The sequence below is a fragment of the Martes martes genome (genome assembly GCF_963455335.1).
Source record: "Martes martes genome assembly, chromosome: 4".
Classification (NCBI taxonomy): Eukaryota; Metazoa; Chordata; class Mammalia; order Carnivora; family Mustelidae; genus Martes; species Martes martes.
This window is the reverse complement of record NC_137891.1, coordinates 159,098,930-159,117,966: the sequence shown is the minus strand read 5'-3', so window position 1 is coordinate 159,117,966 and position 19,037 is coordinate 159,098,930. Positions and strand designations below refer to the sequence as shown.

The window sequence follows — 19,037 nt, the reverse complement described above, 5'->3', positions numbered from 1 at the left end:
ATGCCAACATATTTACCATCTACATTTTTAAAACTTAAAAAAAATTTTTTTTTAAGATTTTATTTATTTATTTATTTGACAGAGAGAGAGAGAGAGAGAGAGAGAGAGAACAAGTGGGCAGAGAGGCAGGCAGAGAGAGAAGGGGAAACAGGCCCCCAGCTGAGCAGAGAGCCTGATGTGGGGCTCAATCCCAGGACCCTGAGATCATGACCCGAGCTGAAGGCAGAGGCTTAACCCACTGAGCCACCCAGGCACCCCTACATTTTAAAAACTTTTAAAGTTTAGGGGTGCCTGGCTGGCTCAGTAGAGCATGCGACTCTTGATCTCAGGGTTGTGAGTTTTGAGCCCCACGTTGGGTGTGTAGAAATTACTCAAAAAAATAAAAACAGGGTTGCCTGGGTGATTCAGATCATGATCTCAGAGTCATTAGATCGAGCCCTATGAGGCTCTCACAGGGCAGGGAATCTGTTTAAGATTCTCTTTCTCCCTCTCCCTCTGCCCCTCACCTCTTGCTCACTTGCACGCCCTCTTTCTCTAAAATTAATTAATTAATTAATCAAATCTTTTTAAAAGTTTCAATTTATGGGTCATGTTCAGTTTTTGAGAAAACTTTAAACATATAAATATCATATTCAGAACCATCACTATTTGACTATCTTATGCGTTTCCTTAGATAGAACCCAATGATCATTTAAAATACAAACTGTTGGGGCTCCTGGGTGGCTCAGTGGGTTAAGCCTCTGCCTTCGGCTCAGGTCATGATCTCAGGGTCCTGGGATCGAGCCCCACATCGGGCTCTCTGTTCAGCAGGGAACCTGTTTCCCCCCCTCTCTCTGCCTGCCTCTCTGCCTACTTGTGATTTCTGTCTGTCAAATAAATAAATAAAATATTTTTAAAAATTAAAAAAAAATACAAACTGTTCTAATAAAAATACTACCTCTCCTCAACTCCCCAAAAAACACCTCTAAATGAAAAATAGACATAACTAGTTTCTCAGAGCAAGAAATTATATTTTGTATGATGACTATCTTTCAGAGTATTTGTTAAAACAGTATCTGTCTCCCTGATTATATGTACTCTGCTTACAGCTAGAATCTTTCTATATAGTTCCTCTCCTACAGTAGCAACCAACACACAGCTCAGGCCAAAATAATTATCAATAGTATTAACCAAAAGAGACTGGCTCTTTTATGGAACTACACTACAAAGTTAAGTTGTTGAAGCTTTTACATGCTTTTTAACTTAAATTAACTTAAAATGAAGATAAAAGGGTAAATAGTAGAAAATATAGAAAATATGTGCCCAAAATACACACTGAAGAACATATGCTTTGTATGTAAAACATACATAATCTGTAATCTGAATGCTTTATTTCTACAAACTTCCACTGTAAAACAGACAATATGGTCTTCAGGAAAAAACCAGGACTCTCAAAAATAAAGAGTGATTGCTCTAAGAACTATGCAACAAGGTAACAATAAAATTCAGGTTTGATATCCAAAGGAATGCACAGCTGTCAACCCAACTACCAGTGCAAATTTCCAAAAATAATTTAAGTTCCAGAAACTTCAGTACAGAACAAATGGGAGAGAAGATCACGATTCCTCAGCCTTCCAAGATACATATCCTTGCTGATGCTCTGGATTAACAATGTGGATAGCTCTCCCCTTCCTTCAAATTCTAGCAATAAATGCTAAATGTTCTGTATTCCATATCCTCACACAATTAAAGCCCAATTGCTAAGTCTCTTTTAAAAGAAGGTGGAAGACAGGAACTGAGATCCATTCCCTCTCAAACCATTACATATGATTTACGTACATACATTACATACATAACTCTCATGATCATCTGTCTTAAAACTTACCAGAAGGCCATCCCACCAATACTAAACTTTCTTTTTAAAAATTTTATTTATTTGAGAGAGAGAGAGAGAGAGAGAGCGAGCGCACACGCTACAAGCAGGGGAAGCGGCAGAAGGAGAGGGAGAAGCAGGCTCCCCACTGAACAGGGAGTCCAACGTCGGGCTCAATCCTAGGACCCTGGGCTCATGACCTGAGCTGAAGGCAGATGTTTACCCAAGTGAGCCACCCAGGTGCCCCTAAACTTCAATTCTTTAATTTCCTTTATTTCTTAAACTTTGGTATGTGTAAAACTAAAACGTGTTCTGGCCTAACAGTTCACCTCTAACTCTATATAGCTTGGTAAATGGAATACTGAATTCCCTCTGCTGGCTCCATAAATCTGCCTCACTAAATCCCGTTGCTGCTACACTTCATGAGCTTACCCAACTTAAACACAGCTTAAGGTCCTTATCTTTAAGAATCGGAAGTTTTATCGCTCCACCAGGAAAAAGTTTTATCTCTCTACCAGGAACCAGCATAAAAAAATTTATTTGACCAAACAATTTCCCAGTTTCTCTTATCTTATTCCCTTTGCCCTGCTTTTTTCTGCAAACATTTACTGATAGTTATTATAAGCTGTGAAAAACACTAACTCTAGAGATACAAATATATTTCTCAGTTCTTAAGGGATCACAGTCCAGCAAAGGAGACAAATATAGAGAAAAATAATTTCTACGAAATGTGAGAAATACTATAAAAGAACTTTGTAAACATTCTATATGAACACAAAGTGAGGAAAAGTTTCATAATGTAGTTAACATACGAAATGAGCCTTAAAGAAGAATAGGGTATAATGGTGTGTATATGTGTGTCTTGGTTATTTAAGATGACGAAAATACAGAATGGGGAAAGCTGAAAGGTAAAGTTAATGTCTGATGACAGCCAAAGTGTTGACTAAAAGTATATTCCAACAAATAATAGGACATCAACTAGAGCTCCATTTCTCTTTTCATTCTTATAAATTAATTTTAACCGTAAATTTGTAAGAATGATCTTATAAACACCACATACACACAGGATTTGGTATATGAAATGATTACTACATGGTTGGAGGCAGGAAAAAGCATTGATTGCGAAGACAATCAGGAAAATTCAATGTCATCAGACTGATTACCTGCAGTGAAAGGGAATAGCTCTGTTACATAAAATCAGTCTTCGATGTTGTAGATACAGAGGAATGAATACCAAATTAAAATCCAGGAGCCTTGGATTCAAGTCTCAGACAGTAGCTATGCCCTAATTACACAACAAACTTTTTACTTAATTCCTAAACTGCTTAACTCATTCAAGGGTTATTAAGATCAAATAAAATGAGTCTGAAAGTGCTCTGAAAAAACAGAAATGCTATACAAATAAAATACTACCTTCATTAAGGTTGTACATATATTAGAAATGAAATTTAAAAATTTGTATTGCTGACATAAACTCTCATACTAAATTTGTGATAAAGAGCTTTTTACCCGTTCTACAGATCGTGCTCTCTTCTTTGGCCGAGTAGGCAGCGCATCTTCTTTTGGATTGGTGTCTATTGCCCAGTAGGACCCCTAAAAGTAAAGAGAGAAATTATATTAACAGTATATTACAGCAATTCTATACCATTAAGAATGGATTTTTATAATCCTCTGCTCCAAAAGCAAACATTCTGCAGATAAAACAGTGGAAAAATAGCATGAGAAGATATACTAGCTCTGCACTGAGAAAAGTAAAGTTTATATTAGAAGCAAAGTCCATTTACAACTAGATTATTAAAAAAGAAAAAAATCACAATCTGAAGTAGTGTGAGGTCCAAGAATTCTGCCACAGTCAAAGTAAAGTACAGTGATCAACTGAACATACTTTTAAAATATATACTGATTCTTAATTGGACATATACGATAACTACAACAGCACAGGACTTTAAAGTCTAATAGGGTTTTATGAATAAAGATACTATAATTTCTATACTCTGGGACCTCACAAATCTAAATGGTTAAGCGAAACAATTTAGAAAGACAAACTGCTTGAACACATTCTACATAATAAATGCATCCTGGGAAGCAATGGTCTGTAAACAAGTATTTTATTGCTTATTCTGTCACAACTTTTTAACTATTTATCCTCTCTCAGACACAAGTTCTCAGACCACTCATTTGAAAATACATATTTAGTACCTACTGTGTTCCAGGCACTCAAAAACTGTGGCTCCTTCAAAAAATATTTGAAAAATATAAATCATACCATTTACAGATTATTATACAGATGAAGAAACCAAAGCTCAAAAAGAGAAGTGATTTGTTCAACCAAGGGTATGAGAACCAGGACCAGAATTAAGGTCTTGCTTTCCTTCTTCCTCAACTTGTTTATACACACACACACACACACACACACACACACATATTTAGGGAGGGGGGCAAGGAATGAAGGAGAGAGTAAGGAAAAAAAAGAAGGGAGGGAGATACACATTTCAGCTTCCCTGGCTCCTTTTCAAGCAATGTTTAACAATGAGGGGAAATAAAGCACTCATCTATCAATCTTCAAACTCGCGTCCAACATGAATTATCTGCTTAGAGTTCTTTAAGCATACCGTGTCCTTTCACACAGCTATGCCTTGCCCTACATGGTGATCTCCTGCCTATAATATTCACCCTACCACTGACAACCTCACATTCCAACCTCCAAAATTTAGCTCAGATCTTATCTAAACGAATCCTTTCTCTGATCCTCCCACTGTCCTTAAGAATTCATCACTCTATCCCTCTGTAAGATCTCCATGCATTTTATACATCTGGTCTATTGACTGCACTTAACATTTATAAACTTATTTATAGGCCTGAATCCTTTCTGGGCTGAGTTCCTTAATAGCAGAAACTCATTTATATATCCACTGTGCCCGGCACAATATCAGACACATAGCAAGTACTCAATAAACACTTCCTGAAATGGGAAGAAAAGCATTTGAACAAACTGTGCCAACAATGTTAAGAGTACAGGGTATGATACAAGGCCTTCCCAGATCCTAGTTTATGCAAGTACCTGAACTTAGCACTCATTTCATCACCCAGCCATTACTGGAGGATTCTTCCATGATATCTTTTCTAAGTAGTCATTGCAGTTCCAGCTAATTAGTCTATCAGACCTGATGTAAACTTCCCAAGAACCATGTAAAATGTACATGCTACAGAAATTAAGCACTAAAAATAAAAACTATGATTTTATGAGTAGGTTCAGCTAGCAAGTTTCAAAATAAACGAAGAAGGAAAAAGGTTTTATACTCAGTTATTACACAAATTGAAAAATAAAGTGAAAAGAAAAATACCAACACTCATCAGACAATAGTTTAAAATCCTCTGTTCATGGAAATGACAAATTCCAGTGTTTAGTGTTGTTTTCATGAGTGTATATTTGTTTTTGCTTTTTTGGGGTTTTTAAAAGATTTTTATTTATTTGACAGACAGAGATCACAAGTAGGCAGAGAGGCAGGCAGAGAGAGAGGAAGGGAAGCAGGCTTCCTGCTCAGCAGAGAGCCCGATGCGGGGCCCGATCCCGGGCCCGATCCCAGGACCCTGAGATCATGACCTGAGCCGAAGGCAGCGGCTTTAACCCACTGAGCCACCCAGACGCCCCCATGGATGTGTATTTGTGTGTTAATTTGGGGAAACAGCTCACTGCCCATACATCAGACTGATTTATTAAACATCTTAATAAAACTATAAAAATTATCCATTCTTCCACATAAAAGATGATTGGCTGTGGCTTGTTACAAATACACCAGCAACAAAGAAAAAAAATTGTTCATAAGCTTAACTCTTCAGGAAGTACTCAAAAACCCTTAAATGCCCAAATTCAAGATTTTATTTATTTATGACAGACCGAGAGGCAGAGAAAGCACGCTCATGTACATATAAGAAGGGGGGGAGGGGCAGAAGTGGGCTCCCTGTGGGGCTTGATCCAGGGACTCTGGGATCATGACCTGAGCCAAACGCAGATGTCCAACCAACTAAACCACCCAGGCACCCCTATCTTCTCACCCATGTTTTCTTTTAGATGTTTCATAAAATAGTCTTAACCTTTATGTTAAGGTCTCTGATTCACTTAGGGTTAACTCTCTCAAAAATCAGCTGAATATATACACAGGTCTATTTCTGAACTCTATTCTGTTTCATTGATCTACTTGTCTATCCTTTTACCAGTAACACTGTGTCTTGATTACTCTTGTTGTATAAAAAAAGTCTTGAAATCAGGCACCACAAGTCCTACAACTTCAGTTTTTTCAAAACTGTTTTGCCTATTCTAGGTCCTTTGCATTTCCACATTTAACTATGAGAACCAGCTTGTCAGTTTCTTTAAAAAAAAAATCTGTTAGGATTTTTCTTTTGATTGCATTAACTCTATAAATCAATTTGGAGAAGACTGACATCCAACATGAGTCCTCTATTCCACAAACCCATAAACATGCTATAGCTCTCCATTTACTTAGGTCTTTTATTCTTCTTGGTAATGTTTTACAGTTTTCAGTGAAGACATCTGTATTTATTTTGTTAAAATGTATCCCTAAAGTATTTCATTGTTTTGCATGCAACTGCAAACGGAACTGCTTTTGTTAACCTGTAGTTGTTCCTTGGTAGTTGAAAAAAATTACATTGTCCTTGTATCTTGTGACTTTACTAAACTCATTTATTAGTTCTAGGGGCTTTTCCATAGCTTCTTTAGGATTTTCTACATATGTAATAATGTTGTTTGCATAACAAAGACAGTTTCACTTACTATTTTTCAACCTGGATGGCTTTTCTTCTTCTTGCCTTACTCCACTGGCTTGGCCCTCTAATAGAATGTTTTGTAAAAGTGAATGCAAACACTCTTGTTTGTTCTCAATCTCAGAGAGGAAAGCATCCACTTTCTCATCATTAAATACAATGTAAATTCTTTTTTTAAGATTTTATTTATTTGACAGAGATCACAAGTAGGCAGAGAGGCAAGCAGAGAGGAGGGGGAAGCAGGCTCCCCGCTGAGCAGAGGGCCGATGCAGGGCTGGATCCCAGGACCCCTAGATCATGACCTGAGCCGAATGCAGAGGCCTAACCCACTGAGCCATGCAGGCGCCCCCGTAAATTCTTTCCAATAGATGACTTGTTAATCAAATTAAGGAAATTCCTTTTTATTCCTAGAGTGCTGAATGAGTTTCAATTTTTTTCTACACTTAAGATATTATTTTTCTGTTTTCTTCTACTACTTAGTGAATTATATATATCAATTGCTTTTCTAATTTTAACCTGCAGTGCATTCCTGGGACAAATCCCACCTGATCACGACACATTCTCCTTTTTATATATCAACAAATTTAATTCGGTAATATTTTGTTAAAGATCTTTGGGTCTATGTTCACAAAGGATATTGGTCTGTAGTTTTCTGATTATTTCTTTGCCTGACTTTAGCACCACAGTGATGCTGAACTCATGAAATGAGCTATGTAAACTGCTCCTTCATCCACTTTTTTTTTTTTTAACTTTCTGGAAAATTGGCATTGCTTTTTCCTTAAAGTATTTCAGCTTCTGGTTTCATTGCTTTTATTTGTTCATTTTCTAGTTTACTGATTTCTAATCTTTTATTGTTTTCTTCCACTTACTTTGGATTCAATTTGCTCTTATTTTCCTAACTTAAGGTAAACGCTTACATAACTGATTTCAGACTCTTCTAATTTTCCTAATTTAAACCTGTAAGCTTCTTCCTAAACAATGCACTGGCTGCATGTCACAGATTTTTATATATTCCACTCTCATTACCACTCAATTCAAATTACTTTCTAATACCCCTACGATTTTGCCTTTGACCCCAAAGGTACTTTAAAAATGCATCATTTCATTTCTAGATATTTGGGGGTTTTTTTAATATATTTTTGTTACTAATTTCAAATTTAATTCTACTAGTCAGAAAACATACTCTGTAAAATTTCACTCTCTAGGGGTGCCTGGCTGGCTCAGTTGGTTAAGCACCTGTCCTTCAGCTCAGGTCATGATCCCAGGGTCCTGGGATCAAGCTCCTGAATCTGGCTCCCTGCTCAATGGGGAGTCTGCTTCTCCCTCTCCCTCTGCCCCTTCCTCTGCTATGCTCTCTTGCACTCTCTCTGTCAAATAAGTAAATAAAATCTTAAAAAAAAAAAAAAAATTCACCCTCTAGTGATCTACTGTAACTTGTTTTCTGGCCCAGCATGTGGTATATCCTGATGAATATTTACTGTGCCTTCGAAAAGAATGTAATTCTGCTTTTTAAGAATGTAGTGTTCAGGGCGCCTGGGTGGCTCAGTGGGTTAAGCCGCTGCCTTCGGCTCAGGTCATGATCTCAGGGTCCTGGGATCGAGTCCCGCATCGGGCTCTTTGCTCAGCAGGGAGCCTGCTTCCCTCTCTCTCTCTCTGCCTGCCTCTCTGCCTACTTGTGATCTCTCTCTGTCAAATAAATAAATAAAATCTTAAAAAAAAAAAAAATCCTTTAGAAAAAAAAAAAAAAAAAAAAAAAGAATGTAGTGTTCAGATCCTTAAATACTTATTTGTCTAATTGTTCTATTATTTGCTAAGAGAAATGCATCAAAATCTCTTTCTATAATTATGGCTCTATTTCTCTTTTTGGTTCTGACAGTATTTCTTTGTTTTTTTTTTTTGGAAGTTCTAGTTTTGTGGGGGTTTAGTTTGGGATTTTTTTTTTTTTTTTAAGATTTGATCTTCAAGTAATCTCCACCCAGTGCAGGGTTGAACTCACAACCTCGATTATCAAGAGTCCCATGCTCCACCAACTGAGCTAGCCAGGCACCCCAAGAAGCTGTTTTTTGAGGTACACACATTTATAATTCTTAAGTACTCCTGAGGCACGGGTCTTTCCTTCTGCTATCTATATACTATGCTGTTAAGGCTACTCAGTGAATTATCTGTTTAGTTATAGTTCTTTTCAGCTATACATTTTCATTTGGTTCTTTTCATAGTTTCCATCTCTGTACTGAAATTCCCAATCTGTTCATTCATTCATTATTTGAATATACGTTATTTTGATTCTTTCAACATACTTACAGTAGCTGCTTTGAAATTTGTGTCTACTAAATCCACTCTCTGGGCCACTTGTTCCCCTGACTGAAGAGCTGAGATAACTCCAACTCTTTCCTGAGTCATACTGACACCAGTCTCTTTCATTTCCTACCATTTTAGGCAAGTTTTCCATGAATTTTTCCCTGAGTAATGCACCAAGCTGAATTCCAATATAAGTACTACAATATTTAGAAGATCACCCGATATCCTAAAGAGAACATCTATCAATCCACATACCTGGATTCGAACCCCAGATCTGGTTCAAGAATCTTGAACAAGTTACCAAACCTTTGATCTACTTTCCTCGTATCTATTTCATAGAGTTATCGTGACAATTAGCACTAAATATATACTAGGAAATCTAGTTATTACTATTTAACTATAAATAAGAAGTGTCCATGGGACAGAGATGTTATAACTTATAGGACAAATAATAAAAAGAACAGCAGCAAACAAATTTATGAGCTGTTTTAATAGGAATTTAAGCTAGTAAACCCAGATTTTCTAAAACATGTACAATACGTACTATATTTATTATATTCAGGTTTTCCTGGTTTTGAAAATATATACACCAAAATGGTCAACATCTCCTGAATACAACTAATTGCTCATCAACTGTCATGCACAGAACTAAAACAAACATCTTCCAATCTCTAAAATGTTCTTTTTATTACTTCTGGTTAACTTATATTTTACTACCAGAAGACAATTCAGATTTCAAATACATATTTAATAGATTTAGCATATTATTACTTCTGGTTCTTCCTGCACTTACGCTTTCGAAGTCCAGTACTTTTGAAATTTTTGATGGCTCAGAATTTTGGTGAAGGATGGCCATCTCTACTCCAAAACTGTAAAACACATTCTCATATTTGGTTTATAAACAACAAACCAAATGAGGACCCTGATTAGCTTTTTCATTTCTGTATCATCTATTTCCTCACACGGACTTTTGGATACATATCAGAATTCAGGATTTGGGGACGCCCAGGTGGTTCAGCAGATTGGACGTCTGCCTTCAGCTCAGGTCATGATCACAGGGCCCCGAGTCCGGCTCCATGCTCAGCAGGGAGTACGCTTCTCCCTCTGCCTCTGCCCCTGGCTCATGCTCACTCTCTCTGTTAATCTTTATTTTTTTTTTTAATCTTTAAATAAAATCTTAAAAAAAAAAAAAAGAATTCAGGATTTGTCCTCTTACGATATCAAGTGAATTTTGGTGCAGAAATATTACAAAAGATGAAAAATACTGTCACAAGATTTTCCAGGAAAAAACAGGATGATTTTGATTCTAGTCACAAAACACTACATGATGAAGACTTTCTTCTTGAATGACTAAAGGGGTAAGAATATTGAATTATCTTTTTGTCCTTAGAAATGTATCAGTAACTCAGATTTCTTGGATTTGGGAAGATTAATCTAAGATTCTATCATTAGATGATGATTATCAACATGACAATTAGAGTCTAAAGTGTTGCTGTCTTTGTATTCATTTTCTGATTCTACAGATAAAAGTAAACCATTTTCCTTTGTCAATTTTCACCTTTGTCCTTATGGGTAGGAAAAAACCCCAAACTCTCAACTTTATTCAATGAAAGTTAAAAGAAAAAAAAAAGATTTAAAATGGCTTCTACAGACTTTTATTATACATTCTTGCAAAGTGTTTGGGGATCACAGCAAGAAAAGTGAAGTATAACCATGATGATTTCATTACTATATCATCCTTCTAGGTAATTCAATCATTCTTTTGTATTCTTGTGATTTTAATGTTTGTGCATCATGGGAGAAAAACTGATCGGCAATGATGAAACAAGGTGATATAATCATGTCACGATTTAAGAAAAATAAGATTAACGAAATCCCATAATGCATGTTAGATTTATAAAAGAATCATATGGTAATTGCAAGATAGAGTAAGTTTTATTCTTTTCTTAAAATACATAAATTTCCGGGGCGCCTGGGTGGCTCAGTGGGTTAAAGCCTCTGCCTTTGGCTCCGGTCATGATCCCAGGCTCCTGGGATGGAGCCCCACATCAGGCTGTCTGCTCAGCAGGGAGCCTGCTTCCTCCTCTCTCTCTGCCTGTCTCTCTGTCTACTTACGATGTCTGTCAAATAAATAAATAAATAAATCTTTTAAAAAAAATAAATAAATAAAATAAAATACATAAATTTCCTATTTGCTCTTTAGAGGATTTCTAAGAAAGAATAAAAGTACTACAATAATCATCTTTACAAATTAGCAATGCTCAAAACAGACACTCGAAAACTGAATTAGATTCAATGGACCTGAGGATATATCAAAGATTAAATAAAATATATATGAAGGATTTCTTCCTCCAGCATTTGATCACATACTGTTTCGTATTAATTTTCTAATACTCTTCATCTCCTACAATTTCAATTTAAGAGAGATGCACAAAAATATTTGTCAAATCTTTAATTTTAAGGGCTTTTCTACTACAACTTTTATTTGACTGCCAAAGAGAGTTGTACCTACAAAAGTTAAAATTCTAAAAAAAAAATTATTTTCCACTTTATTTAGCTGGGGAGGGAAGGGAAAAGCAGACTCCCACTGAGAGTGGACCCTGACATCAGGCTCAATCTCAGGACCTGAGATCAGGACCGGACTAAGCCACCCAAGTTTCACTTAATATTTGTTTTACTCCTGCTTTGCACAAAAGACAAAAGATTAACAACAAGAGCCAAAATATATTTAGTGAAGCTTAGTATCAGAAAGTAAATGTAAGAACAAGCTTACCTGGATATAACCTGAATATTTATCTAACCCACCACTGGGAAAATAATACATGTTGAATCACCCAAACTGGCTAAACTTCTCAAACTATGGGCAGATACCAGAAAGGTAAACCACCTTTCTCTTAATGACAGTTCATGAAGGGTTGATCATGTTAGTCACAATGCTAACACCAGGAATACAAATAAAAAGGAAGTCTTAGTCCTCAACTGTGGTGAAGGGGACAGAAAAGATACCTGGATAATTAACTCCCACCACTTTCATGTCCTTGCTCAAAAGTCACTCTCCCAATGGAACTTACCTTGCTTATTATTCTTCTGAAAATGGCAATCCACACTGAATCCACTTTAACCTAGTCCATATTTTTCTACAGCATTTTTAATTATCTAACATTCTATATAATTCTATATAATTTGTTATTTGTTATTCTCCCATAAGGCTGTAAGTTCCTTATGAGCATTGGATTTTTGTCTTTTGTTTCCTTATGTATTCCAAATACCTAGAATCATAACTAGCACACAGAAGGCAAGTAAATAATCAGCAAGTGCTAAGTGAAAGAAACTCAGAATAATCAAGTTCAGCTGTGGTAGAAGGAAAGGGGGGGCAAAAACAATTTCACGCAGAGGAAATACCTCAATTAGCATTTTTTTTAAAGATTTTATTTATTTATTAGTCAGAGACAGAGAGGGAGAGAGAGTGAGTGAGCATAGGCAGAGGCAGAGGGAGAAGCAGGCTCCCTGCCAAGCAAGGAGCCCGATGTGGGACTCGATCCCAGGACGCTGGGATCATGACCTGAGCCGAAGGCAGCTGCTTAACCAACTGAGCCACCCAGGTGTCCCCTCAATTAGCATTTTTAACCTGGTATTCATGAACTCCCAGAGGATCTATGCACAGGACTCAGGGACTTTACAAAATTGGGTAAGGTGAAAATGCTGAAGTTCAGCACTTCCTTCTACTATGGATGTAAGGAACAAATGACAATATTAGGAATATCTAAAAATCAGTTTGAGTCCTGTCACATTAATAGTTTTTGTCTAAAAATGTCATTACTACTCATTACTTGTTTCCTCTTTTGTTATTTAATATGCTACCACATTCAAAAATAATAATATGCTACCACATTCAATTCTGTTGTTTAATATTACTAAGGAAGCATGTAGATTATTGTATCATAAATTTGTTATATTTTTTGTAACTATTTTAATATAACTGCATATCTTTTTAATCCTGTATATTCTAACTTAAACATTTAAAACAATTCTGAAAGGGAGTTTCCAGGCTTCAAAAGAACTCCCCAATGAAGTCATAGCATAAACCATGCAGAGAATTCTGCTATAAAAGTCACAGATCTGTAAGAGTGAATAAAAAATTGAAGAATCTGTTCATTTGATTAGGTTAAAAAAAAAAAAAAAAAACCTTGGTAAAAGATGAGTTCAGATAGCTGAAGAGAATTTTTTTTTATTTTTCTTTTGCTTCACTTGAATGCTATTTATTTCCTTCAGTATTTATGTGGCATGCTGATTTTTAAGTTTTCTTGTAATTATTAATTCATAAATGCTGAAAATTCATTAAAAATGTATTACTGATATTAACTCATCCAAAACTCAAAGTCTTAAGAGCCTTTCAAGTACTTATTTTTTAACTTTTCCATAAGCTATCACAAGTAGGCAACACTGAAAAGTGCTAATACACAATTTATAATCACTTTTTTAAAGATTTTATTTATTTATTTGACAGAGAGAGAGATCACAAGTAGGCAGAGAGTCAGGCAGAGAAAGAGGGTGAAGCAGGCTCCCTGCTGAGCAGAGAGCCCGATGCAGGACCCGATCCCAGGACCCTGAAATCAAGACCTGAGCCAAAGGCAGTGGCTTAATCCACTGAGCCACCCAGGAGCCCCTATAATCACTTTTTTATGTAGTGAAATCTTTTACACAGTGAAGACTGGCCAACAACTTTCAAAAAACTCTTTATCTCTGAACCTATGAAATTCTCAGTTTATAAGTGATTTCTTCCCTAGACCAGAAGTTTTAAAGGTAGTGATCTCTTACTCATCCTTGTATCTCTAAAGCCAAACTTAAAAGCATAAAGTTATAATTATATATATTTCATATATATAAAACAAATGACTGCCATACTTAACTCCAATAAATGTCTTATTTGAAGATACACTGAAATTATTAAAATAATGAAAACATTCAGAACATCCAGAGCTACGTGGAACTTAGATACCGAAGCTCTACTTGCCTTTATACATACCCAACATTTTACTCTTTAAGTTAAAGGGAATAAAGGATGTAAAGATAATCCTGTACTCATGGACTGGAAGATTTATTAAACTTGCAGTCTGGGGTGCCTGGTTGGCTCAGTCAGTTAAGCATCTGCCTTCAGCTCAGGTCATCTCAGGGTCCTGGGATCAAGACCCACACAGCAGGCTCTCTGCTCAGTGGGGAGTCTGCTTCTACCTCTCCCTCTGTGTTTTCTCTCTCCCTCTCCCAAATAAATAAATAAAAATCTTTTTAAAAAACTAGTTTATTTGTAGAAACTGACAAGCTGATGCTAAAATAAGTATGTATTTGACCTAGCATAGTCAAAACAATCTTGAAAAAGAAGAACAGAGTTGGAATATTCACATCTCCTAATTTTAAAACTTAATGTGAAATTATGGTAATTTGAATTAAGAGTCTAGAAATAAAATAAGTATATTTTATGGTCAAATGGTTTTTCACAGACTGAGATAAAACAACGGGGAAAGAATAGTCTTTCCAATAAATGGTCCTGGCAAAACTGGATATCCCCATGCAAAAGTATGAAATTGGGCCTCTTCACACCATACATAAAAAAGTCCAAAGTGGACCAGAGACCTAAATGAAAGGGCTAAAACTATAAAACTCTTAGAAAATAGCTGTAAATCTTCGTGACCTCGGATTAGTCAATGACTTCTTAGATATGACACCAAAAGCACAAGCAACCAAAGAAAAATTGGTAAATTTATCAAAATCTAAAACCTATTTTATCAATAGACCTTCTCAAGAAAGTGAAAACACAGCCTGCACAATGGAAGGAAATCCACAAAACATATATACAGGACTTGTATCTAAAATATATAAAGAACATATAAAGCTCACTATTAAAAAGACAACCTCATTAAAAAATGGCCAAAGAATCTGAACAGACATTTCTCCCAAAGAGATATATAAATAGCCAATACACACATGAAAAAATGATCATCATCATTTCCCATTAGAGCAATGCAAATCAAACTCACAATAGAATGAGATACCACTTCACACCCACTGGGATGGTTATAATTTAAAAAATAATTAAAAAGCGTTGGCAAGGGTGTAAAAAAAAAAACGGAAGCCTTATAATTTTAAGAATGTAAAATAGTGTAGCTCCTACGGAAAAGTATGGCAGTTACTCAAAAGAATAAACATATGATCCAGGAACTGCACTCCTATAAAAATGAAAACACTATGTTCATACAAAAGCTTGCAAAAATGATAACAGAATTTTCATAGTAGACAAAATGGAAACAACCCAAATGTCCATCAACTGATGAACAGATAAAAACAGATAAAAAATATAAATAAAATTCCCAAAAATGGAGTTATCATTCAGTCACAAAAAAGGGATAAAATACTGCTACATGCTACAACACAGAAAATCTTACGCTAAATTAAAGAAGTCAGACACAAAAGGCCACAAATTACATGACTCCATTTATATAAAATGTCCAAAACAGGCAAATCCATAGAAATGGAGAGTGAAGGGGGAATGACTACTAATGAGGACAAGGTTTCTTCTGAGGTGATAAAATAAAAATGTCCTGGAATTAGATAATGGTAATGGTCCCACAACTCTGCAAATATACTAAAAACCACTGAATCATATGTATTTAAAGGGTAAATTTTATGGTATATGAATTTAAAAAAATATATTTTCTTAATTAAGAAAAAAACAGGAGTCAAAGAGCTCTAATCTAATACAGTAGTATGCCCAGCACAGCCAAAAGACACTTTATGAAACAAAGTCAGGGGTATTGCCCAGAAAGAACTCAAATCTCTTGATTTGTAGCTCTTACGTGGCTTTCCTCTGGACCATGTCAGTCTTTGATAAAAGTTCTAAACAGTCACTAATGTCACAGAATGTCAAGCAGTTCACCTACTTAAAGAATTAAGAACTCCAAGTTCTCTCGAATTCAAAATATAAGTGAATTAATGTTAAGTGAAATAAATTGTCTTGACCCTGCCTTACTGATCAAAAGAGTAAAAAAGAAGCAAAGTGACAATTTCTTTTTTTTTTTTTTTAAGATTTTATTTTCTTATTTGTCAGAGAGAGCACATGTGCGCACAAGCAGGGGGAGCAGCAGGCAGAGGGAGAACAGGCTCCCCATGGAGCAAGAAGCTCCACACAGGACTCGATTCCAGAATCCCAGGATCATGACCTGAGCCAAAGACAGACGCTTAATTGACTGAGCCATCCAGGCATCCCAAAGTGACAATTCCTAAACATCTAAAAACCAGCCTTAATTGAAAATGGCAAAAGAATTAGTGTATAATTAGAAAAGTTTCCTTAAGAAGAACACAACAGCAGGGCACCTGGGTGGCTCAGTCAACTAAGCATCCAACTTGATTTCGGCTCAGGTCATAATTTCAGTGTGGTGAGATTGAGCCCTCTTTCCATGCTTCACACTCAGCAGGGAACCTACTTGAGATTCTTTGCCTTTGTCCCTCCTCCTGCTTGCATACACTCCCAATCTCTCTCTCTAAAAATAAGTAAATCTTAAAAAAAAAAAAAAGACGGAATACAACAGCTACTTCTTAACCAGGAAAAGACAAACATTCTTACGATAAACATTTAAGCATCTACTATGTACAGTAACTATGCTAGCTGCTATGAAAGTTTGAAGATATCAAAGACCCAATCTTTTTTTCTTCTTAAAGTTTTATTTAAGCAATCTTCATACCCAATGCGGAGCTCGAACTCATTACCCCGAAATCAAGAGTCACATGCTCCTCCAACTGAGCCAATCAGGTGGCCCTCAAAGACCCAATCCTGTTCAACAAAAAACACTCACAAGAGATTTAGAACAGATCATAACATGGATGGCTACATCATTCAAGAACAGTAACAGTGATGTGCTCAAAGAGCTATGGTAATAAAAAGAGAGGTGAAAATAGGGGAAAAGAAAAGAAAATGTAAAGGAGGGAGAAAAAGGACTACACCTTCTTCCAGAGTAATGCTGATATTTGGGCTGGCCACCAAAGGACGAGTAAGATATAAGACTATTTTAAATACAATGAAGATCTTCAAAAATAAGAAGATATAAAACTGCATCATAAATGCAAGAAAAATAATGTAGTACAGCTTGAATAAATAGTTTAGGGTATGAAGATGAGGGCTAGAAATGAAAATATGGCAAGAGAGACAGGTTTGTGGTTTTGTTTATCATACCTAAAGGCAGCACTGTAGAAGATAGAGCAAAGAGAAACACAGATTAGAGGAAGGAGACCAGTCAGAGATGACACAGTAATCCAACTTGTCTAAATAAAGAAGAATAAATTTATTTCTTAAAAATTTTATCTCTTTGGGGCAATTAGGTGGTTCAGTGGCTCTCTGCTCTGAGCCTGCTTCCTCCTGTTTCTCTGCCTGCCTCTCTGCCTACTTGTAATCTCTGTCTGTCCAATAAATAAATAAAAATTAAAAAAAAAATTTAGGTTCATGGGTTTCCTAAACCTTACACAGATCAGGATGGTACTACATACCTTCTTATTATTTAAAACACAAAAACAAAACCAAACAAACAAACAAAACAAAACAAAAAAACAGTGAAGCAGAGACTCCTGGGCATATCTCATGTCCAGGAACTGGCTGAGACCAACAAAAATGTCCTAATGTTCCAGCATCAGAGCACTTGGTTGAACTCCTTTCACCAATTGTCTCTTAATATACACAAAAAAGACCAATGGAAATTCTACAAACAAAAAAATCCAACAACTGAAATAGAAAGTTCACCAAACATGCTTAACAACAGATAGGACAGAGTAAAAGAGAAATCTTGGAGACAGATCAGTAAAAACTACCAAATATGAGGAATAAAAAGAAAAAAAAGTGAAACTAAAGCCTCAATGACCTGTGAAATAATGTCAGTCTATGCTTTAATGGGATGCTAAGAAGAGAGAAAATGGAAACCCAATATTTTTAAAAGAACTAATGACCAAAATATCCCAAATTATGAATGAAAACCTCTCTCTACAGATCCTAGATGATTAGCAAATCCCAAGCAGAATGAATACAAAGAAAACTACACTGAGGCACAAACTCCCTCAATTTAAAAATAAAGAGAAAAATCTTGGAAACCACAAAAGAGAGAGAGAGGGAGCAAGGGGGCACATTACAGTAGTCCTCCTTATCCATATGACATACATTCTAAGCATCCCACAGTGGATGCCTGAAACTGTGGATAGTACCAAACCCTATACATAGTATGTTTTTTCCTATAAACACATATTAGGCATAATAAGAGATTAACAACAAATAAGAGATTAACAACAAACTCATAATAAAATAGAACAATTATAACACTACACAGTTACGTGAACGTGGTCTCTCTCAAAATATCTTATTGTAGTTACCCTTCTTCCTATGATGATGGGAAATGATAAAATGCTTCTGAGATCATAAAATGCCTATGTGATGAAATGAAGTGAGGTGGATGATGTAAGCATTGTGACAACAGCATTAGGTTACTACTGACCTTCTGACAATATGTCAGAAGGAAGATCATCTGCTTTGGGATCACAGCTAACCACAGGTAACTGAAACTGTTGAAAGCAAACCCACAGATAAGACAGTTCCACTCTAAGAACAGGGGAATAAACTCTAAGAACAAGGGAATAAGAAACAGCTGACTTTTCAGCAGAAATAATGGAGGCCAAAGACAAAAGAACATCTTCGAAGTTCTGAAAGGTGGGGGAAAACCATGCAAACTCAAGGTTCCACATCCAGAAAAAGTATTCAAAGGATGAAATAAAAACATTTTCAGGTAAATAAGACCCCAACAAAATGTTGTTTTCTGCAGACCTGCTATAAGAAATGCCAAAGCAAACATTCTTTAGGAGCTAAAGGGGAAAGATACCAGTTTGAAACTTAGATTTAAAGAAAAGAACACTGGAGGGGCGCCTGGGTGGCTCAGTGGGTTAAGCCTCTGCCTTCGGCTCAGGTCATGATCTCAGGGTCCTGGGATCGAGCCTCACATCGGGCTCTCTGCACAGCGGAGAGCCTGCTTCCTCCTCTCTCTCTGCCTGCCTCTCTGCCTACTTGTGATCTCTCTCT

At 36.2% G+C, this 19,037-nt stretch overlaps 1 protein-coding gene across 1 annotated transcript in view; it reads right to left on the bottom strand.

The window, feature by feature from the left end:
• FOXJ3 (forkhead box J3) overlaps nt 1-19,037 on the bottom strand; it is a 149,375-nt gene that overhangs the window by 54,462 nt on the left and 75,876 nt on the right. The window contains exon 5 of the mRNA XM_080802663.1: nt 3,362-3,445. Within this exon, the coding sequence (XP_080658789.1) occupies nt 3,362-3,445 (84 nt within the window). The remainder of the gene's footprint in view (nt 1-3,361; nt 3,446-19,037) is intronic.